We start from the raw sequence: 23367 nt of genomic DNA on the forward strand, positions 1-23367 counted from the left end.
TGTATCTGAATAAACAGTACAGAATTTGGAGAATGGATGGGGTAGGAACACACAGGCTAGAATCGTTAGCTTGCTCTTCCAGCGAGGGAAAAGCAGTTTGAAAGAGGGGAAAAAAAAGGTTCCCTCACTCTTTGGTTTGAACCTCTTTTTCAAGAATTTGGGGGGGGGGAGGTTCCTTTTTACCTGTTCAACTGGAATGATTATTCTTTTCTGAAATGTTCTTCAAATGAATGCCTTTTCTGTTAAATAATGGGCTATTTAAGTAGACATGGCAGTCTTTTCCAGGAGGGGAAGACTGTGTTTGCCTACCATTTGTATACAGGGAAACCTAACATGCTTTGAAGTAGAATAGTGGTTCGCTTTAACTGGATTTAAGATACAGAATTTACAGTTGATGCTTTTAGTTTATTCAGTGAGGGTATGAGGTTTAATCTTTTGTAACTTTCAAAATAGAATGAGAATGTTTGTGTTACTAACTTTCCTGAGTCTAAAGTCTAAGGTATGAATATTTATATGCTTTAAGGTATTAGTTTATATGTTACCTGTTGAATAAAATAATCGGTACCAATGGAATCCTAATGTTTTTAGAAACCCTGGCGATGAAAGGACTGACGCTGAACTGTCTAGGGAAGAAAGAGGAAGCATATGAGCTAGTGCGTAGAGGCTTACGGAATGACTTAAAGAGTCATGTCTGTATCCTTTTTTGAATATACCTTCCATTTGTGAATGTGGAAAAGGTGGGTTTTTTTTAGAGTAACTGCTTATTTTAGGGAATGTGTACAAGAGCCAACATCTATTGCTGATCCAAATTGAAAGTGTACAAGTGGTAAGTTTAATATGTATACAAGTACATTCTATTTAGACTTCTGTGAACAATTTCATACCCAAATTGTTTGTCCCAAAGCTGTCCTTGGAAGCACAAACCATTAAAAACTCATTCTCACTTTTGTGGGAAGAATTATAGTTGTTGAATCAAAATCGTGTTCTTTTGCATTACGTTTGCAAGTATGACCTTTTTCCTTTGGAATTTCTTGCTGTAGCCCTGATTTTAAGTATGTACTTGAGCATGTGCCTAACTTTAAGCACACAATTATCCTATTGATGTCAGTGGGACTAGTGTCATGCTTGAAGATTAAATACATACATTAATTTTGTGCCTGAATTGAGGCCTGTATTAGATAACAAAAATACAGATAAGACAAGTTGATAGTTGTTTAAGATCTTTTCTATTGTTTTTAACTGTAGGAAAATTAATTGCAGTAGTGTGCAGTACATACATACAGGCGCTCTCTCTCTCTCTCTCTCTCTGTCTCACTCACACACACACACACACACACAACATGTTCTTGTAATAAATTGGAGAAAGTTTTATATCTTCAATTTTAATGGGTTTTTTTTTAGTACTGTTAAGAAAGATATCTCTAGTGTTACTGTCTGTTACAAAGCTGGATTTTATTTTTTTAAATTAAACCTAGTAAGCACTCTTTTTCTGCCATGCTGGATTGATTTTCTTCACCCTCAAATGCAGTAGTAACCTTAACAAAATTTCCAGGCTGGCATGTCTATGGTCTTCTCCAGAGGTCAGACAAGAAGTATGATGAAGCTATCAAATGTTACAGAAATGCACTGAAATGGGATAAAGACAATCTTCAAATCCTGAGAGATCTCTCTCTGCTACAGATTCAAATGAGGGATCTTGAGGGCTACAGGGTAAGTTGAGTATTTACATTTTATAGGTTTCCAGGGAAATACAGCAAGAGAGTTGGTTCAATAATTAGTAACTTGCATACATTTTAAGACCATAGGACTCAAACCATTAAAATCTTACATGCTTAACGCTCTTGACATTCATACTTGGATAAGTAGAAGACCACTTTTTCATAATTTTCATATAAAGAACGTAATTTGCTATGTTATCTTTATATCAAAGCAGAATTATTCACGAATGCAGCAGTTCTCTGCTGGGTGCCCATGGTCCCCTGCAATCTGTGAGCCCAAGCCCATGGGTAGAACTGCATGGAAACAAAAGGGTGGTCTGTCCTCAAACTTCAATGCAGAGTTGGGCAGTTCCACACCTTCTCCTCCTGCCTGTCCTGAGACCTTGCTCTGGCTAGGTTGGAGATAGGAAGCCAGAGAGAGGGCAGGGTAGGGCAGCTGCTGCTCTGGCTGGTGCTGTGATACAGGCAGCCATGGTGCTCCCCCATCTCCTTTCTGCTGCTGCTGATGGTTGGAGCTGTTCATCAGCTCTCAGCCCCTTTTGGCTGCTCACATAGCAAGTAAAAGCTGCCCCGGCAAGTGGACCAAGCTTGCAGAGCCCTCAGCAGCAACCGCAATCCTCCCAGACCGCCGCCTCTAGCTAACCCTCTCCTTGTACCTGAACTAAAAATCTCACTGATCACAGCCCCTGACTTTCCCCTGTCTGCCCCCTGAGTGGTTTTCACTGTTTGTGAGCTGTGTTTTCCCCCCTGTGAGTTGTAATTTTTGTGTCCCCCACCTGGTCTGCTGCGGTGAGTAAAGAGTAGCTGTGGCCCGGGGCTCCACCATGCAGAGTTGGCCCAGCCCTTTACCTGCTCCCACCCACCAAATAGAAACAAAACTATGTCTATGCCTGAGGCACATTCATTCCCCTCCTATCTCACCAGCGGCCAGAGTTCATGTGCCAGACAAGGGAAAAGCCTGAGATGGTTCTCTGTCACCCTGCCTGCAACTTGGATCAGAACCTTACCTCCCTCCTCCTTTCTGCTGGGCTCTGGAATTTTGTAGCATGTTCAGGGAGCCTCAGAAAGAAAGAGAGAACACTCTGCTAGAGTGGTGGCTCTCCAAGTGTGGTCCACAGACCCCTAGTGGTCCATGGCCACCTGGAAGGTGGGCCACAGCTTGAAGCTCAGCCGTCTCTGCAGCATGGAGCCCCCTCTAGCATTCCATACCTGTGCCTCTCCTTCTATGAGAATGGTGTACCAGTGCCAGCTTCCTGCTGTGTGGGGCGGAGGGAAGCTGTGAGCCTCATGGGCTGGATCTGGCTCACGGCGGCCAAGAGGGGAAATGGCAGTGCAAGGAAGTACTGCCTGGAGGCTCTCTCCATTGCTTCCATTGGCCAGGATCATGGCCAACAAGAGAAGCAGAAGGTGGTGCCTGGGAGAGGTGGGAGGCAGGTAAACATCCTCCATCCCCCACACTGAAATCTCCCTTCTGCTCGCTCCATCTCCCTTGTGCATCCCCTCATCCTGCTCCTGTACCCTCCCTCCCGGCCTGACCACCCATACACTGTGCTAGAGGACACTTTGCATGTTGTCTAATCTATCATTGTACTAGGTGTACACAGTAGGGATATTAGTGTATAGTCATGTAAATAATTAACTGATAAGCCTGGCTTATCAGTTCGAACGATTACTCGCACTCCCTCTCTCCTTACTGCCTCTGTATCACAGGAGAGGCGGGAGCCCACTTTTAAACAGGTTCCCCACAAGCACTGGATCTCACAGAGCCACCTGCCATCCCCTACCTGCTATGCTGCTGCCTCTGAACATCTAACATCGCTAGATTCTATTTATTTAGCATTTTTTGGACAGGAAAAAACATGCCTTGATGCCTACATCATTAATGTTAGTCTGGCTCATGAGGACAGCTTAGCTGGAAATAGTACTTCTTTAGTACTGTTTTAAAGTTGAATATTAATTTTTTTCACTTTACCAAGGTTAAAACTTCTTAATTTGGTACAGTTGCTAGTTTTTCCTTTATGATATGTTAAGTAGTCTTGGTAAAATGTATAAAAATGTTAAAACTATAATATTTTATGGAGAATTTTAGAAGCTATGAGAACAGGAAAATTAGTAGTCATCACTGTCTTACAGGAAACCAGGTACCAGTTACTTCAGCTCCGACCTGCACAGCGAGCCTCGTGGATTGGTTATGCAATAGCTTATCATCTGCTGGAAGATTACGAAATGGCAGCAAAGATTTTAGAGGAATTTAGGAAGACTCAACAGGTATAAAAAAGAAAACATGGATTTCTTCATCTGTTTTGATTAGCTGTGAGCTTAAAAAATGTAATTGTTTTTCAAACACACAAACTATTTAATATAATTTAGATTTTAAAAACAAATACATTCAGTTTACCCTAAGTGTAAATATATACCAGACTGAACGCTCATATGCCTTGTTGACATTCAGACATCTCCTGATAAAGTGGACTATGAGTACAGTGAGCTGCTGTTGTATCAGAATGAAGTCCTCCGAGAAGCAGGACTCCACAAAGAAGCCTTGGAGCACCTTGTTACCTATGAAAAGCAAATCTGTGATAAACTGGCTGTTGAAGAAACTAAAGGTAATTGCCTCCTTAGTTTTCTGTCATTCTTTGTACTTGTACATTTCTGCATTGTGGAATCTTATGTATGGATTCTGTATATATTGGAAAATCAAAGAAATAATGTAGTTTTATATAAGACTGAATTATGAAATGTATTAGATCAGTTTAATTCTACAACTAAACAAAAACCATTTTCACTGGACTTTAGAATAGTCATAAGTTCTGTTAACTTCATTTTTACAAAAAAGCTCAATTGAAAACTGCTTTGCAGTGTTTGCAAAAGCGGCGAGGAGTCCTGTGGCACCTTAGACTAACTGAAGTGTAGGAGCATAAGCTTTCGTGGGCAAAGACCCACTTCGTCAGATGCATTCGTCAGAAGTGGGTCTTTGCCCACGAAAGCTTATGCTCCTACACTTCAGTTAGTCTATAAGGTGCCACAGGACTCCTCGCCGCTTTTGCAGATTCAGACTAACACGGCTACCCCTCTGATGCTTTGCAGTGTTTGTATCCTATCCATTGCGGTATTGACATATGAGTCGGAGTCACGTAGACCAGTCATTTTTCATTGCTCAGAATGGGAAATGAGTAAGATAAATCAGCATTAACAGAGGGAGGAAATATATTATGAAAAGTGAATTTTATGATATAAGGAGCTGTCAATAAAACGTGTGGGAAACAGGGTTTTAATTATTTTTGACTGGATTCTGTCCCTTTAAGAAGTACACCATTGCTCACACCACATTTAATGAGTGTAGCTATTTGTCAATATGGTGTAACCTTTGTTTCTCCCCATTGTTGAGTATTAGCCAGCACAAGCTAATATTTCAGATTCTGCACCGCCTGATATGATGGTATAGTTCCTTGATGCTCATGTGTGTGTATATATAAAATACAGAAGGCTTTGGCATGAAAAATGCAATGTGAACATAAACTGCAATTACAGTATACTGCTTACATGGTATATCATATGTTAGGACAGCTATTAAGTCCTCCATTTAGATGGTTTAGCCTAATGGTGGTTAATGGTAATGCAGTGTAGCTGAAGCTGTGTCAGTACCGGGATATTAGCGACACCAAGTGGGTGAGGTAGTATAGGCAGTCCCCGGGTTACATGGATCCGACTTACATCAGATCCCTACTTACAAACGGGATGAGGCAACCCCGCACTAGCTGCTTCCCCCCAGCAGACCAGGGAGACGCGAAGCTAGCGCCGCCCCCGCCCCCGCCCCCAGCAGACCAGGGAGACGCAGAGCGGCTTTTCTCAGCAGACACCTCAGCTTGAGAATAAAGGACTGAGGGAAGTGAGGTGTGGGAGAATAAAACTGAGCTCTGGAGAAATGTTTGGCTAGAGTTTCCCCTACAATATGTACCAGTTCCGACTTACATACAAATTCAACTTAAGAACAAACCTACAGTCCCTATCTTGTACGTAACCCGGGGACTGCCTGTATATTTTATTGGACCAACTTCTGTTGTTGAGAGAGACAAGCCACCACAACTCTTTTCAATGAATGGTAATGATTGTTTAACTGCTATAGTATCAATATGCATTTGTCTTGTACAAAGTAGTTTGATAGTGAGTGACCAAATGTTTAATTGCTGTTGCAGTCTAATTTTGCGGACATTGATGTTCCATTGCCTTTGAAAGAATGGCAACATTCTCATGATGTATAGACAGTTTGATATTATAAAATGTAAATGCTCTCATACTGTTGTCTTGCAAGATATCAGAGCTTTGAAACTAGAAAACTTTTCCTGCTACCTTTCTTTTGAAATTCTGTAGAAAAAACTACCAATGCCATTGAAGTTCCCTGGTGAAGATCCAAGGACCTGATCCTGCACATATTTACACTCTTTAAGCACAGAAATAGTCCCATTGAAATCATTGAGATGATTCCCATGATTAAATATAAGCACACAGTGGTTTTTATCTTGCAAACACAAGTCAGGAAATGCCACAATTGATGTATGTTGATTTTGAGCTCTGTCCTTTGAGTTTCTATTATATCCTTAATTACAAAATCATGTACTGTTTATCAAGCATAATGTCCTACCACTTTTCTACAGTTTGAGTTGTATCTGAACTACCTGTAGTACTCTGTATACTAAGGGAACATCAGACAAATTTTGGTTAAGTAACAGGACTTAGAAATAGATCTGAGTCTTGAATACGGGCTTTTCTACAGGCTTCTTTGAGTTTGAACAAATGACTTAATCTGTTTTTCACTTTCTTAGTAAATATGCTATCATACTCTCCTATTTTTTCCCCAATAGACTTATGAAATTATATTATTAATGTCTGAGGTGTGTAGGTACTGCAGATAAATTGCACAGAAGAGTCAATAATAAATGGCTTTTATATATAAAAGATGCATAATAAAATATACTATGAATTTAAAATAACTGAGTAATAGTGAACATGTACTGGCATTTATAGGTGTTTAGAATTCTTACCTTCCATAACACAATTTGGGTCTTTTTGTAGTGAGAATTACTTTCTGGTTCTGTTATGCTTGGTGGGGGGGCCATGTCTATTTCTCCCTGTCTTGAGATTATTGGAGGTGGCTGCAATGTGAAGAATGATAGCCCAAGTTAAGATTTTTTTTGTAGTAAGTACTAGCTTATGTTGTGAAAAGTTCTGAAACAAAGAAGGCCAGTAAGACTTTGAGGTTTTACTCAAAAAGCTATACCTTCTTAACTACCAGATCACCTTTCACGAGTTCAGTCATGTATGCTTGCTTTCACAGGGTTTGTGGAGGGGTGTCATCATTTACATGATGTCTAGTTACTTTAAGTGTGTGTGCGCGCGCACGCATAACATTATTTTTACCTTTTTTAGTACTACCAAATCAATGCAGCTATGACATAGTTAGATGCATTCTGTTCTGTCTCTAGCATCAACAGAAATGTTAGGTACACGTGCTGGTCCAAATTGTACTCCTGTGCCATTCCATTTCCAGCTGTCAGTGAGGACAAAGCTTGCCTGCAGAATCTCTCAGTACAATAGTACAACTCAGACAAATAACTTGAAATACAAATCTGAAAAGGGTTTTCACACTCACATTTTGTAAACCTATTCTTTTACTTGCAAGTGGAAGCATACTTGATTTGGACGATCAACCAGGAAGAGCACATACCGGTTTTAAGCTCTTTCCGTAGTAGAACTGTACTTAAATATTTATTTGTTAAAAAATTTTAATCAAGATGCATCTGATTTTTGTTCCTCACTCTTTTAACAGAGTAACTCCTTCTACCTGTCTAAATCTTCAACTAAAAAGCTTAATGTGTTATAAGCTATGGCCATGAAAACGTGCTACATCTCAAAATTGGAGATATTTGTCAGTCAAATTAAAATTATACCTGGCATTGCTTCATGCCATTGACGTTCATGTCTTAAAACCTGGATTAACAAAGAATTGAGAGATGTCTAAATCAGATTAGCACTATGTTTAGCTGTTGCATTATCCCTCAAACTTAGTGTATAACTTTATGAATTTTAAACAGGAGAACTTCTGTTACAACTCTGCAGGCTGGAAGAAGCAGCTGAGGTGTATAGAGGATTGCAAGAAAGGAACCCTGAAAACTGGGCATACTGCAAAGGCTTAGAAAAGGCACTTAAACCATGTAAGTAATTACATCTTCTAATAGAGCACTGGTTTTCAAAATGTTGGTTGGGACCCAAAAGTGGGTCATGACCCCATTTTAATGAGGTTACCAGGGCTGCCGTGGACTTGATGTGGTTATGGAGCCAAAGGTAAAGCTCATGTCCCACCCTCTGGCACCCAAGCCTGAGGGTCCAGGGCAGTGGGGTTCAGGTTACAGACCCCTGGCTTGAGGCCAAAGTCCTTGGGCTACTTCCCCCTGCTCTTGGAAAATTGGGGTCAGACTTTGGCCTCTGTATCTCCCCACCCCCAGGCAGCAGGCTCAAGTGGACTCAGTCTTCAGTCATCAATTTTTGTAGCCAGAAGAGGGTTGCAGTCCAATGAAGTTTGAGAGCCCCTGTAATAGAGTATCAAGAATTTATTTTTGCTCAGTTGTCGTTTACTTATGCATTGAAAACAGGTAGTACATTCTTAAAAGGGTACTTATGTTTAACAACTTCTAGTCTAGTTTTTGATACGTAGTAAAGATTTATTGTGTTTTTGTTACTAGCATTGTTTTGTAAGATTTGCATGGCTTTTTGTCCTGATGTCCTATTTATCTTTATCTGGTGAAAACTATATAAATTAAAACATGATGGATTATTAAGTGCTGTAATCGTTCTGTTTATAAAAATGGTAGAAATAGAAGGCAAAGTTATTTTTAGAATGGATACTGTCAACTTAATTTTTTCCTCTGATGTTTCATTTTTGGTAATCATGTGTTTACAGTAAATACAAATTCCAAACAGAAGCATGATTTCTTTCTGTTTATTTACTTTGTGCCTTTGACAATATTTTAAATACAGTCCTTTGAACTATTTCTCTTATGTGGTTGGTTCTGGTTTTCTCTCTGTCTCTCTCTCTCTGTCTCTCTCTCTCTCTCTCTCTGTCTCTCTCTGATTCAGAGAACTCTTTTTAAATGGGAAAATGCAATCAACAAACTGACTGACAGAGTAACTCATAACCATTGTATCTGAAACTAATTTTCAATGACTCTTTTAAATGAGCTACATCACATAAGTATAAAGCTATTACTTGCTATGTATTCTGGGTTTAATTATCAGAAAATATCTTTTTAATAGCTTCCATATTTTGTTTTGTTCTAGCCAATATGCTGGAGAGGCTCAAAATCTATGAAGAGGCCTGGACTAAGTACCCAAGGGGACTGGTTCCAAGAAGACTTCCCCTAAACTTTTTATCTGGTAAAACAAATAAACATAGTTTCACATTTTGTTATTGTTGTAACTTTCTATTTGGCAATATAAAAAATTAAAATTGCAAAGTAATATTTGGTAAAAACAAAATCAACTGGTCTATTTCCCCCAAAGGTGAAAAGTTTAAGGAATGTCTGGACAAGTTTCTAAGGATGAATTTCAGCAAAGGCTGCCCACCTGTTTTTAATACTTTGAGATCATTGTACAAAGATAAAGAAAAGGTAAATGAATCTTATGGGGTTTTTTGGCAATAATTTGTGTTTATTCTTACACACTAAAGGAATAAAAAAAAACTTTACAAGTTGGAGCCTTCTTTGGCCTGGAAATTCAAGCTTAGATTGGGTTTCACCTGATACTACTCTGTATCACTGTCATTGACTTGATTTTTCTGATTGTTCTAGGTCACAGAAGCAAAAATATTGTGCTACATTTCCTACTGTGCAAATTTACATAGCTGTTTTCCAAGTCTGTTGTTGTACCAAACTATGAACAACTACCATAAGCCAGTGTGGTGTATGTGTTCACAGAATTGTGAGGTTTTCTCTCTACATGTTATAAGGAAAGCTGGGAATTGAGTACACTCCTCTCTGTACTATTGGAATAGTAGATCTCTTAGAATAATCAGTATGACTGACACCAAGGACATTCATATTGAAGTAAAATAACATTTGATCACAAATATTTTTTGTCTTATCTTTGCATGTGTAGGTGGCGATTATAGAAGAGTTGGTGGTAGGTTATGAAACTTCTCTAAAAAGCTGCAGGTTATTTAACCCCAATGGTGAGTGACAATGATTTAATATTTCATGAAAACACTATGCCTGTCATATGCTATATGTAACAACTCAGGCAGGCCCATAGAGGGGTTGAAGGAATAGAAGAAACTCTACATTTTTTTGAAAGTAGAGAAGTCAGCGGCTGCCCTCCTTGGAGTTTGAGCACCATAATATGTTCTAAATCTGTATTTGAAATGTATGCTGTTTTAGCCTAGGCCAGTGGTCCCCAACGCGGTGCCCACGGGCATCATGGCGCCCGCGGGGGCATTAGTGTCCACCCGCCAAGTGCTCAGGGCTGGCCTGGCCCCGGGCACGTGGCGCATGCGCGGTGCCGGAGCCGGCCCCAGGCGCATGGTGCACGGTGAGCGCCGGCCCCGGGGGCGCTGCAGATTGGCCGCCTGCGCTCTGGGCACGCGGCGCATGGAGGGAGCGCAGGCCCTAGGCGCGCAGCGCTTGCAGAGTGCCCCGGGCGCGTGGTGCTTGGGGGGGTGGAGGGGGAAGCGTCAGCGCCGGGCGCGTGGCGCTTGCAGGGGGCGCTGGCCCCGGGCGCGCGGTGCTTGGGGGGGGCCCGGCCCCAGGCGTGCGGCTATGGGGGGCCACGCCCCCTTGCACCCGGCGGGCGAATGGCCACGCCCCCTGGCGCCTGGCAACTTCAAATGGTTGGGGACCACTGGCCTAGGCAGTGCTCTGTACTCACTTCAAGATATCATATCTTGGAATATCCTTAAATGGGATGAGATGAGAATTATAATTATGGCCTCCATGTGAAAGAAGAATAGATTATGTTGTAACTGTATTGATACTATTTCGTATATATTGTTAATGTAGTAGTAATTTTTTTCTATTTACATAAAAAGAATTTTAGATCTAAAATTCCCATATTAAGATATTTTGCCTTATTCAATAATGACAACTGTTTCACAATCTTGTAAAATCCTTCTTTGGGACATTAATTCAAAATTCATCCTTCCTTGAACGTGCAAACATTATCTACTTGTAAACTTGCACCAGTTAACTAAAGATGTGGAGTTTTTTCCAAAACAGTTCAAGTAGCGTAGAGATGCTCTTAAGCTAAGAAAATGGCTTTCTTCATTTTGGCATAATCTCTTGTCATTTTACAGTATTAAGCTGAACTGAAATAAGGCAGTCTCTCAAAATCTAAACATAAACTTTTAAAATGTTTAAATTAGCACACATTTGTGTGAACATGGCTGAACAAAACTTTTATCTGTTTAATACTTTCTCTCCTATGAAAATTAAAAGTAAATATATGATTGTTGGCATAAGTACCGAAGAATTAAAGCCTTTGGGCTTGTTCTGGTACTGAGCAATCAGCTCCCAATTTGGCAGTGAATTTAACATTAAGCCTCTCTACTGAGTGGTGCTTAAGTGCTTTGCTGGATCTGGGTCTCAGCACCATGCAGGATCAAGTCATTTCAGAGTGGTTTATGTTGCACACAAAGGAGAGATCTATACGTGTGATTTAGGGTTACTTTTGAAAAAAATGGAATAAATGTTTCTATTCTAGATTCTATTTTATTCCAACACAATCTGTGTCCCAAGCTTTTTAAAGATACTTACACTGGGATAAGAATACATTGGTGACAGTAGTCTGAACTAGTTAAATATTTAAAATGTTTTAAATTGGTGTATTGAAAATATACTGATGTAAATGTCAAATTAGGACTCTGTGTTTGTCACAGAAGTTGCAGATTCTGTACCTTCCTTTGACCCCAGTGGCCAGTGTGGCTGATTCCAGGACTGCCTGAGCAGCTGGCCCTGGGGGTAATTGCACTGACTACTGTTGGAGCAGCTCTGCAGCCAGCTGCTTACATGGCCTCACAACCAGCTATATCAGCTGATGCTAGAGCAGCACAGTCAGATTCACGGCCTGCTGTTCTGGCGATCCCAGGTAGCTGGCCCCATGGACTGCCTAAGCAGCAGACAATGCAAATGGTTCTGTGAACTGCCTGAGCAGGAGTCTTGATGCCAGCAGGAGCAGCTGCAGCTTGGTGGCTTCTACAAGCCATCCCAAGGTAGCCAGAGCAGCGGCAGCCCTCCCCCTCAGGCAGCTGGTGTCTTAGGCTCTCCTCCCTCCCATCCAAGATTCAATTGGGGATATTTATGATATAAGTCATGGACAGGTCACAGACTGATTTAAAAAAAATACCCCTGATTAAATTTGTAGCCTTAACTATGATACATTTCAATTGTTAACATATGTAATTGGTGTATTATATCTTTGACCTAAAACAGTAATTTACATAGGTTTACATATGTTTCCTACTTTTCTGATCAGTGGGTTGAAAGCTAAATGTAAAGGTAAACAATAAATTCGGTACACTATATTAATAGATATTCCTTGTGCTACATGCTGTTACAATGGAATATATAACATCTTTTTTCCCCCATAGATGATGGTAAAGAAGAACCTCCTACCACTTTACTCTGGGTCCAGTACTACTTGGCACAACATTATGACAAAATTGGGCAGCCATCCATGGCTCTGGATTACATAAATGCTGCTATAGAAAGTACTCCCACCTTGATAGAACTCTTTCTTGTGAAGGCTAAAATCTATAAGGTAATGTTGATTGGTTTGTTCTTAATTATCAGATAGGACTTGTGTTTTGCAGTGAGACTTTCAATTGTAACTGTATTTAATAAACATATAATAAAAACACCCTAATCTGACCCTACTTCTCTATAACAAAGTGTTGTAGTGAACCCTCAGTTTATTAAGAGCTCTTAGGTTTGTGAATTAGCAAAATATGAATTAACAAGTTCTGTTTGGAGGTTGTATTGTTGAAGGAGGGAAACTGTAATATTGAGATGTGGTTGTGTTTGGGGGGGGGTTGGGTTTTGAGGTATGCTTTTGTTTGTTGTAAGCAAACTGCTTAATATTTTTGATTCCTTGTTGAAATTAACTCTCTTGTATAATGTTTAATTAGTTAGTGAGGAGTGGGCAGATAAGACTAAACTATGTGCATTTTACAATTCCCTTCCCTATTTGTTTTTATTTTTAAGCATGCTGGAAACATTAAAGAAGCTGCAAGATGGATGGATGAAGCCCAGGCCTTGGACACAGCGGACAGATTTATCAACTCCAAATGTGCAAAATATATGTTGAAAGCCAACTTGATTAAAGAGGCGGAAGAAATGTGTTCTAAGTTCACCAGGGTTTGTTCCAGTTACTGTACTTTTTGATTAACAAAATGTAGACATAATCAAGTGTGAAGTACCTTGAATATTTTAGCTGTCCTTCTGAGCCTCTATTTTGGGCAGTAATTAATTTTCTTTCTCTGCTGTGGCTGAGTTATGAATGTTGCTTGTGTCACTTGTAGTTTGTAGCTAGATTTCACATATACATGGTGATAATGGCGCCATAGTTAAGGTTAAGCTGAGCTTTGCACTTAGAAGGATTCAACTTCTTCGTTACATATGAAAAATTCAGTACATCTTCCCCAGAAGTACAAATGTTTCCGAGAATTTACACACAAATCTATATAGATTTTAAATTAGTTCTTAACATTCCTTTAGACTACTTTGTAAAATCTTTTTTGGTTCCAAATTATTTCAATAACAGAGACTATTCAAACTTTCCTCATAGAAGTTCCACATAGTTGGTAATAGTGTACTGTGATGGCCCTTGTCTCTGGAACAGGCTATTGCCATCCTCTGTCTGAAATATCCTGGCTGTAATGATTTCCGAGACACACTCTTAAGGTGCATTTTCTTCATTGGGCTGCTGCGGAGGTGGGATTTTGAGAGCAATCAGAGTTGTGGGGAGGACAGTATTATGTTCTGCAGGTTCTTTTAATTGTTTCTTTTTGTTTCGGTTAGAGACATACTTAGCCTCTGTTTTTGCTTTATAAATTAGAGGCTAAAAGGCACTGAAATCTCATGCATAGGCTACATGTGAAGAATTTTTGAGAATTGATGGTCACTTTTTGCTAGTGTTTTTCATAGCTGAAAAATTATTTTTCTGCAAAGGCTTGGCATTGTCTTTCATCAGATTACTCCCTTTCAGAATGACTGCTCTCCTATTGATTTATTTGGGCATAAATTTTCCTGGGTAAAAACCACTCCATCAGATGTATGCAAATAAATCTGTTAGACTTTAAGGTGCCGCAGGACTCCTCACTTTTATTACAAATAGACTCACAGAGCTACCACTCTGAGACTTATTCACTTTATTTTTGACAGGCACTAAGGCTCCAAGCTGCCCTTAGTTATTGCCTCTATTAATTTGTTCTTCTCTTCCTTTAGGGAAGGCAGGAGGGAGGAGAAAACTGAGGTGTGCCTGAGCAAGGGAATGTTTTTGGATTATTTCTAATACTTCTGTTTTGCTTTTAGGAAGGAACCTCAGCAGTAGAGAATTTAAATGAAATGCAGTGCATGTGGTTCCAGACAGAATGTGCCCAAGCTTACAAGGCAATGAATAAATTTGGAGAAGCACTTAAGAAATGCCACGAAATTGAGAGAGTATGTATCTAAGTATATTTAATCCATAAAAATGTCCAGTTTAGCTTTACTGCCATGACATGTTTCCATCTAAACATCAACATCTTTTGTTGGGCCCTTAGAAACCTTGTAGTTTCCTGTGATATGGTTTGGCCTTCCAAGTGTGAAGTGGCATCTATAGACTATACCCATATCTAATTGTAACTGTATTAAATAAAGATCTAATCCTGCAAACACAAATGTGTTTAATCTTACTCATATGATAATCCCATTGTGTTAAATGGAACTACTCATATGAATAAAGTAGCAGCTAGCCAGATAACCGTTTAACCGAGAAGCTACTCTTTATTAGTTAATGGTCCTGGTTAACTGCAACAAACACCCTCTTCTCCCATCCACCTCCTGACGTGCTCTGAATTTATAATTTGGACAGGCAGGCTGGCTCAGTCCTAGCCTGCTGATCCAAGTTTTAAATGAAGAGCATGCAGGAGAGCCATCTGCCACCACACACTGCTGCCTCTGTTAGGAGGGGCAGCAGGCAGGAACTGGTCCGTGTGGGGAGCCAGTTTAAAAAGCAGTGCAAGGCAGCAGCAGCTCCTGTCCATGGAGATCCCAAACACTGCACAGATAGAATCTGCTCTGGCAACCAATGGATACAGAGGCAGCAGAGCAGGGTGGCAGGCAGGAGTGAGTCTGCATGAGAAGCCAATTTTTAAATCAGCTCCCCTTGCAGACTGGCTTTGCCTGCCACCCCACGCTACTGTCCCTTTTACAGAGGCAGCAGCGCGGGGTGGCAGGGGTCTCCCTGGGAGTGGGATGGACAGTCTGCTGGTCCCACCCCCGGGGTCATCGAATAATCATGTATCTGGTAAAAATTGATGCAGTTCAATGATTATTCAATTAAACAATTTCTAACATCCCTAGAATAAAGTTAAGCATGTGCCTAAATGTTTGCTGGATTGGGACCTAATCTTCGTTAGTGTTGACAAACAAGGCCATTATAATTTTACAGTCCCAAGGTGTCAGAAAGTAGCCAGAAGATCAGAATGATTTAATCTCTGGTTTCACTGATGGAGGAGAAAAGTTGTGCCACAAGTCAAAACTTTGGTGTTCTGCAGTTACTCAGCTTGTGTGCTAAAGACTGTACTCATCCGCAAAGTCATTTTATTTCTTCTTAAAATTTAACATGAACTACAATTTTTTCCTCACAAAATAAGTACTTTTACAAGTCTGCTTTAGTTTTCCCTGGCTTTCCATTGACTGTAGTAGTGTCTGAAAGAAACTTGTGCTTATTGTTCCTGACTTGTTACTCTGCGTTGCTCCTGGAGTATTCTTTTTTAACATGGGTATTGGGCAGCTTGTGGAATTATTTTTCTTTTTTAAGGAGGAAAATGCCATTTTGTTACTTTATCCATAACTTAATGCATTTTTCTTAAGTCAGAGTACAAAAACTTGAATTGCTCTCACTAGCTGGGTATATAAGACCCTGATCCATTATCAGTTGTCTCGTTTTTCTTTAGTTTCATTTTCTTTTTGTAGTTGCTTATAAGAAAATATGTATTTGTTTTGTTTTCTAACACTTGCTAAAACTTGCTATTTTCTGTTAGCATTTTGTAGAAATTACAGATGACCAGTTTGACTTTCACACTTACTGTATGAGAAAGATTACACTTAGGTCTTATGTGGACTTGTTAAAACTAGAAGATGTACTTCGACAACATCCATTTTACTTCAAGGCAGCACGAATTGCTATAGAAATATATTTGAAGCTTCATGATAATCCCCTAACAGATGAGAATAAAGAACACGAGACTGATACAGGTATAAGAAATTTCCTGGATATATTTTGTTTGCAGTTTAAGTGGTTGAGTTATATTCTATAGATATAGATACTCGTATATTTGACATTCATAGTTAGCCTGGAGCTTCTAACAGAGTTGTGACAGCCAAGAATTGACTTGTAATGAGTGAATGCTGACTCTATTAAAAACTGGAGGCTGTGTGGCCTAGTGGAGAAAATGTTGGACTGAGATTGTGGAGACATAGGTTCTAATCTAACTGTCATTAGCTTGCTTGACAATATTGGGGCAGTCACTTTAATTCTCTTGCCACCATTTCCCCATCTGTAAAAAATGGGATAATAGCATAACTTTTGACCAAGTGCTTTGAAATCTCCATATGAAATATGATGGTGGTGTTATGCATTCTGTTTATACAATATAGGTATTTATGTTTATATACATTAATGTTAATAATACAGTATACATGCTAACATTAGAATTTTGCAGTGGTCATTCCAAAAAAATCTTTCAAGCCCTTGTATAATTTCCAAAAGAAAAACCTCCGAACGTAATTTGAGAATGATTGAGAAAATGCTCCATGGTCATGGTGTCTTGTCTCAGGGTAGCAATCTGAGGGATGATTGCATTAGAAGCAGTTGTTCTTCCAATAAGTTGAAGCATAATTTGAAGGCAATGTGCAAAGGGTAGAAACTTGAGTTGTGCTGTTGTGACATTCTCCAGGGTAAAATCTAGACTAATGGATAGCTGTGTCCCCTTAATTCTAACCTTGGGTGCCTTTTACATTGTGTTGCTCTGACAGCAACCACTCCTGGTCAACTTACACACTACTTTCAGCATGTAAATCACTCCCAGTTATACTGTAAGAGTGCTATAGCCAGCCACCCTTCAATTAAACTGCAGGACAATACCAGCGAACTCCCATTCTCAGACTTTCCTCAAGAAATCTGTGTCCTGTACTGCTCCCTCTTGGACAATGAATGTTCATGTAAAGTTTATCATTTCATTAACAGAAAATTATATGCACAAATCTTGTTATCCGAAAAGAAGTTTCCCAAACATGTTAGTTTAAACACACCCTGGTTTAGGTAAAACAATAAAACATGTTTCCTTCTTTGAGTGATGTCCCCATGGGTGCGTGTTGGGTCGTCCTGACACTGCAGATTGGAGTTTTTCACAGTAGTAGCCAGTCGGGCAACACATCCGCGATAGGCGCCTTGTGCTATTCGCACCTTTGCAGTTCACGGGCACTGCCCGTCCTCTTCTCAGTTCCTTTGCTACCACTCTCCATCTCGGACAGAGCTCAGTGTCTCTCAGCTTTATCTAGATAAGAGTTAAAATATAATTTTAATATTTTTCCCTTGTTAATTCATTTACTGTTAACAAAAATCTTATATATAGTTTAAAAAAAGGGGTGGGGAGACAGCATATAGTGGGAACAGGCCCAGGTTGTGGCCTTCCCTGACGATTCATTCCCCTTTCTCTTCATTATAACTCTTTAAAAAAAATAAGAAAAAAATGAGAAGGAACAGAAGAGGAAAAGAGCAATACAACAGCCTATGGTGTTTAGCTGTTAGCCTAATTGGCAATATGTCAGGAACTCCTGGATTTTAAAAGTATGAACCTTGTGACAAATATATGCTGGCCTCTGATGGCCACTCTTCATGCATTTGCTGCCTTCAAGAAACACACGTCTCTCAGAAGTGTGTCCATTGTTGCAGCCTTAAGGCCAGAGCACATCAAGAAAGAGAGCTGAATCTCCGCATGTTCTGCTTTGACAAGCCTTTACAGCCCTCGGACTATCGAGACACTAATACCCAGTCTGAGTCTGCTAACAAACAGAAGAGATGAGCGAGTTGTCTGACAACAAAAGCACCTGCAAAGAAAAAGGTGTGTGCATCCTGTTCCCTACCAGCTAAGGTCTGTACGGGAGACAAACTGGCCCAGATGTCCCTGGGAGACAAACCGGGGACATCCGGCACTGGGCATGGCACTGAAATCTCACCATTCCCACCCTTTGGCACTGCCCCGAGTGGCACCCAAGGCATGAGAACTGGACAAGACTCAGGCACTGGCTACACCGCAGGTGCCACCTAAAATACCAGCACTGGTTAAGGCATGGTCAAAATCTGCTAGACTACTGCCAAAGACACTGAATGTGACACTGGTTCCTTCTCCCCTGGCACCACTGCCTCCCATGTTTGGCACCGCGTTCCTTGGCACCAATAGACGATGTCTTGGGCCAGCATCATTCCACTTCCTGCAGGCATGACTGTGGTATCCTGGTGCCAACTCCACTGCTGCGGTTCAAGGCAGTCGTCACCATTGCCCCCTTCATCAAGAGAGTCTCCTGGCTCACCCACCCAGATCACCAGAGCTCTCCAGTCATTGGATGACCAGAGGAGTGTATTCTTTTCCCAACACTTGTGTCCTGCCAGATCCCATGCACTCTGTGACAGACATAGACCAGTCATCCTCCTCTCCTGACACAGCGGTGATACTGGCCAATCCATCGCCAGCAGATGACTTGAAGCAGTTCCAGGAGCTGTTCAACCATGTTGCCACTGGTTAGGAAGTCACCCTTACTGAAGTTCAGGAAAAGCAGCATTGACTTTTAAAGAACTTACAACCCATGCTTCAGTCTAATTTGGTGCTCCCAATTGATGAGGCAATAACAGAGGCAGCCGATGAGGTATGGCAAATGCCAGGCTCAGCTCCCTGAACTAATAAAAAGATTGATAGAAAATACTTTGTCTTGTCCAAGGGTATGGACTTTTTTATTCTCCAACACTCAGCCAAATTCGTTAGTGGTTAATGCAGCCCATCACAGGGCAAAGTTGCCACAGTTTAAGACCTCTGCCCAGGACAAAGAACATAAATGACACTATTTATGTGGTCAAAAAATATACTCCTTATCAACATTACAACTACATATTACCAGCTATACTGCTCTGCTGGCAATCACAATTTTGACAGTTATACAAAACTGATGAGCTCCATAGAACATCTCCCAAATCTCACACACCCAGTTGTCAAATCCATAGTGCAAGACGATTTATACCACATCTCATACTGCCCTTCAGATGGCATTGAACGTAGCGGACACAACACAGCTGCACAAGCAACCAGGATATTGATAGTTATGCACCAAATGTCGTGGCTTCAGGATGCTGGAATTCCTAAGGAGCTTCAGAGCAAGGTGGAGGGCCTCCCCTTTGATAGGGACAAACTCTTTGCAGTAAAAACTGACAAGGTCCTCCACTCCAGTAAAGACTCCCATACAACTCTGCATTCATTAGGGATGTACATACCACCCTATCACTGAAGGTGCTATACCCTGTATCAAAGACAGGGAGATTTCCCCCATACCATCGCCACCCACAGAGGGATTTTGATTAGGATCGTTCCAGAACAAGGGCCTGAAAGAGGCAGTCTCCCAACATCTGTTCATCAACCCAACACTCTCTTCAAAGCAGCAGTTTTTGAGTTTTTGGTCAAAGGTCTGCCCGACCTCTCCCAATAACTCACAATGATGCAACAGCATTTTATGATTATTTGTGCCCCTTTTACCATCAGTGTGTACCAATGAGTCATCGAGAGAGTAAGTAAGATCAGGATACACCATTCCCCTCTTCCCTCCCTACCCTCTCTGTCCCTCTTCAGGGACCTTCTCACAAACCGCTCCTGAAGCAAGAAGTAAACAGTTTGTTACGCATGGGAGCCATAGAGCGAGTGCCTGACCAATGCCAGGGGTGAGTGTTACTTCCTCACAGCAAAGAGGACATGTGGTTGGAGACCCATCCTTGATCATCGCAAACTAAGCAAATACCTCTGCAAGCAGTGGTTCAAAATAACCACGCCTGCATTGATCATCCCGGCACTGAACAAGGGAGACTGGTTTGCAGCCCTCAACCTCCATGATCTTTATTTTCATGTGACCATACTTCCATTGCACAGGCAGTTTCTGCAGTCCACAGTAACCTCCAAACATTTTCAGTTACCAAGTCCTTCTTTTCAGTCTATCTTCCCCTCCCAGAGTCTTTTTGAAGACCCTTGCATTCGTCATGGCTTACTTATGATGGCAGGAGTTATGATTGCCTTATCCCCTGGTCGATTGCCTTATCCCCTGGTCGATTATCTGGCCCCTCCCATGAAGTGATCTGCAACATGGTGCTATTCACCAAGAGACTCTTTGGCTACGTCTAGACTGCATTGTCTTTTGACAGAGAAAGGACTTTGAAATTGCAAATGAAGTGCTGATTTACAAATTTCATGCTTCATTTGCATAATAGATTCTGATCGCTTTTTCGACAAAGGATTTTTCGGGGGGGGGGGGGAAGCCCTCTATCTAGATGCGGTTCTTTCGGGGGGGGGGGGGAACCCTTTTTTAAAAGAACCTGTAAAACTCATTTTTTCAGGTATTAGGGTTCTTTCAAAAGAGGGCTTTTTTTGAAAGAACCGCATCTAGACCGCGTTTTTTTTCCGAAAAATCCTTTGCTGAAAAAGCGATTGGAATCCATTATGCAAATGAAGCGCAAAATTTATAAATCAGCGCTTCATTTGCAATTTCTAAGTCCTTCATTTACATTCCTTTGTTGAAAGAGGAAGGTAGTCTAGACATAGCCTTTGAGACCTAAGGCTCCTTATAAACTAACCAAAAAAAAAAAATCTATGTTGCACCCAACTCAAGTTCTGGAGTTCATAAGAGCTCATCTAGACTCCACTACAGCCCAGGCCTACTTACCAAACCAATGCTTCCAGGTTATACAAAATCTTATTTCCATCTTTGCATCCAGCCCTACAATCCTAGTGCTTATCAGTCTGCAACTAATGGTTACAATGAAAATAAAAAATAAAATGCAGCTAACACCTAATTGAACAAGCAAAGTAATTTCAAAGGAAAACACAGTCCTTATTTTATCAGTTTTACTGGTGAAATCTTTTCATCTATGATCTCTTCTCAGTTCATTGATGCTTCCTTTGTCCTTCAAGTTGTCGGTAGGAATCCAAGGAGAAAGATCATGGGACATCTGTCTCCCTTTCCTATAGCTCTTTGAAAGTTAGGTCTAGCTGAGGTTCAGGAGATAAGAAGTCTGGGAGAACACAAGCCTATAGCTTTTTTTTTTCCTCCCAAAATGTAAATTTCTCTCACCCTTTTTCCGGCTGAAGAAAGACTTTTCAACCATGTGATTATCCATTTGATTTTGTTTACACCTGGCTGGAGCATCACTTTTGCGTTTTGTCTTTGAGGAACAGGCTTGTGCCTGCTTTTCTAAACTTGGAACATGTCTTAGTAATGTTGTACATTAGAATCTTATAACTTTACCTTTAAGTGTTATCACACATACTTTACCAGGACAATAATGATAATCAAATTATGGCTTTTTTCAAATGATACTTCACAAGGTATACTCTGTACAAAAATCATTATAATTTGTAAAAAGAGTGAACATGAGAGTTCAGACTATCTCAGACATCTTTTGCTTTTTGATCCGTTAAGTCTTCTATGTTAAGTATTTGAAGGGGACTATGGTTTTATTTTAAAAATATCAGTCTTGTCTGTCTTAACTGAAGAACAGCTTGGATGATTTGTGGACTGGAGACTTCGATACCAGAGAAGTGCTGAAGAAGGGTGCTGAATCTTTATTAGAAGTTAAACCTAATAACACCATACATTTAAAGATTTAAGTGTTTACCTCAAATATTTTTGCTAAGTGTTTAGGTAAATATGTAGTTTTTTAAAAAAAGATAATCCATGTGTAATCACCCTTATATTGTAACATATTGTCTTTGTGCAGCAAATATGTCTGACAAGGAGCTAAAGAAACTTCGTAATAAGCAGAGAAGAGCACAGAAGAAAGCACAATTAGAGGAGGAGAAGAAGAATGCAGAAAAAGAGAAGCAGCAGAGAAATCAGAAGAAAAAAAAGGATGATGATGATGAGGAAATCGGTGGCCCAAAAGAAGAACTTATCCCTGAGAAACTAGCAAAGGTACTTACTTGCCAGAACAATGTTAAGTAATTGGCTATCAGATTAAAATCGGCTTTTCAGAATATTGCCTGCCTCGAACTCCAGATATCGTTAAATAATTTTATTCTTACATATATTCCATTTAAAAGTGTCTCAAATTGAAAACAAAAGTTTCTGGAATAATTTCTCTGGTTTGTAATCTACAAGTGTTACAGAGGATCTGAGTTTCTCTCTCGTCCTTCAAAGACAACATGCATTGCAGCAAGAACTGCTGGATGCTCCCTCGCAGGAAGTAGAAATATTGTCATACATGTGTTGTACTAGGAGGTCACTAATTACATCTACCATCAAGTTTAGCAGGTTGAAAATCTTCATATTCTGAAGGTGAGATAGATACATTCACTATTACATTCTTTAACAGGTATTGTGGAACTATTGAGTCAGGAATTAAAAAGTAACTGAAAAAGTTTCAGTAAAAAGATAGGGGAAATTGTGAAACATTTGTGTGGAATTAGTCGTAGACGGGGAGGATGGGTTTGAGATTGGATTACAAGTTATGTAATAGTTTTACACTTGACTACAGTGCAGTAGTCAGAAGGAGAACAGCATATGAGAAGAATGTTCTGCGCTTCTGTTCTTGCGAAATATACATTTTGAGTAAGAGCAGGCCTGCCAACAGCAGCAGTAAAGGGGGGCACCTGTCCTGAAGCCCAGTAATTCAGAGGGGCCCAGAGCTCCCAGCCACTGCTGCTGTTACTGTGACAGTGGCCAGAGCCCTGGGCCCTTTAAATTGTCAGTGGAGCACCACATGTTCCTGGTGGCTCAGAGTGACACCCACTCCAGACAGTGCAGAGGGCTGTCTGCACAGTCCTGCCCCTTCCACCTGTGCCCTTACCGGAGCACAAATCCAGATCCCACCTTGCTCAGGGGACCACATTTGAAGTGTGGTCAACAGCACAGAAGAGAATAGGACAGATGGGGAGAGCAAATTAATTCCATGAGGATCCTGAATAGTATTGGGGATTTATAACTGAAAGGTGTTGTAGTGACAGGAAGCATTGATTTGAAAAGATTGATTTGGTTTTTGGTATGAAGGTTAAATAGTTACGGATTGGACAAGTTGAATTTTAAAGACAAACCTGAGTAAAACCAGAGAAATGAATTACACTAATGCAGATTAGTTCTGTTGAAGACCA

General features: G+C 40.5%; 1 protein-coding gene across 2 annotated transcripts in view; it reads left to right on the top strand.

The window, feature by feature from the left end:
* The window catches only part of NAA15 (N-alpha-acetyltransferase 15, NatA auxiliary subunit), a 72838-nt gene that overhangs the window by 24077 nt on the left and 25394 nt on the right, over positions 1–23367 (top strand). For both annotated transcript variants that reach the window (XM_075929931.2, XM_089777984.1), the window contains 13 exons: positions 589–693; positions 1553–1710; positions 3852–3986; positions 4171–4324; positions 7811–7930; positions 9054–9149; positions 9276–9382; positions 9870–9942; positions 12352–12521; positions 12965–13117; positions 14294–14422; positions 16009–16222; positions 21999–22192. In XM_075929931.2, the coding sequence (XP_075786046.1) occupies positions 589–693; positions 1553–1710; positions 3852–3986; positions 4171–4324; positions 7811–7930; positions 9054–9149; positions 9276–9382; positions 9870–9942; positions 12352–12521; positions 12965–13117; positions 14294–14422; positions 16009–16222; positions 21999–22192 (1808 nt within the window). The remainder of the gene's footprint in view (positions 1–588; positions 694–1552; positions 1711–3851; positions 3987–4170; positions 4325–7810; positions 7931–9053; positions 9150–9275; positions 9383–9869; positions 9943–12351; positions 12522–12964; positions 13118–14293; positions 14423–16008; positions 16223–21998; positions 22193–23367) is intronic.

The sequence above is a fragment of the Pelodiscus sinensis genome, chromosome 4 (assembly GCF_052426305.1).
Source record: "Pelodiscus sinensis isolate ZL-2025 chromosome 4, ASM5242630v1, whole genome shotgun sequence".
Lineage (NCBI taxonomy): Eukaryota > Metazoa > Chordata > Testudines > Trionychidae > Pelodiscus > Pelodiscus sinensis.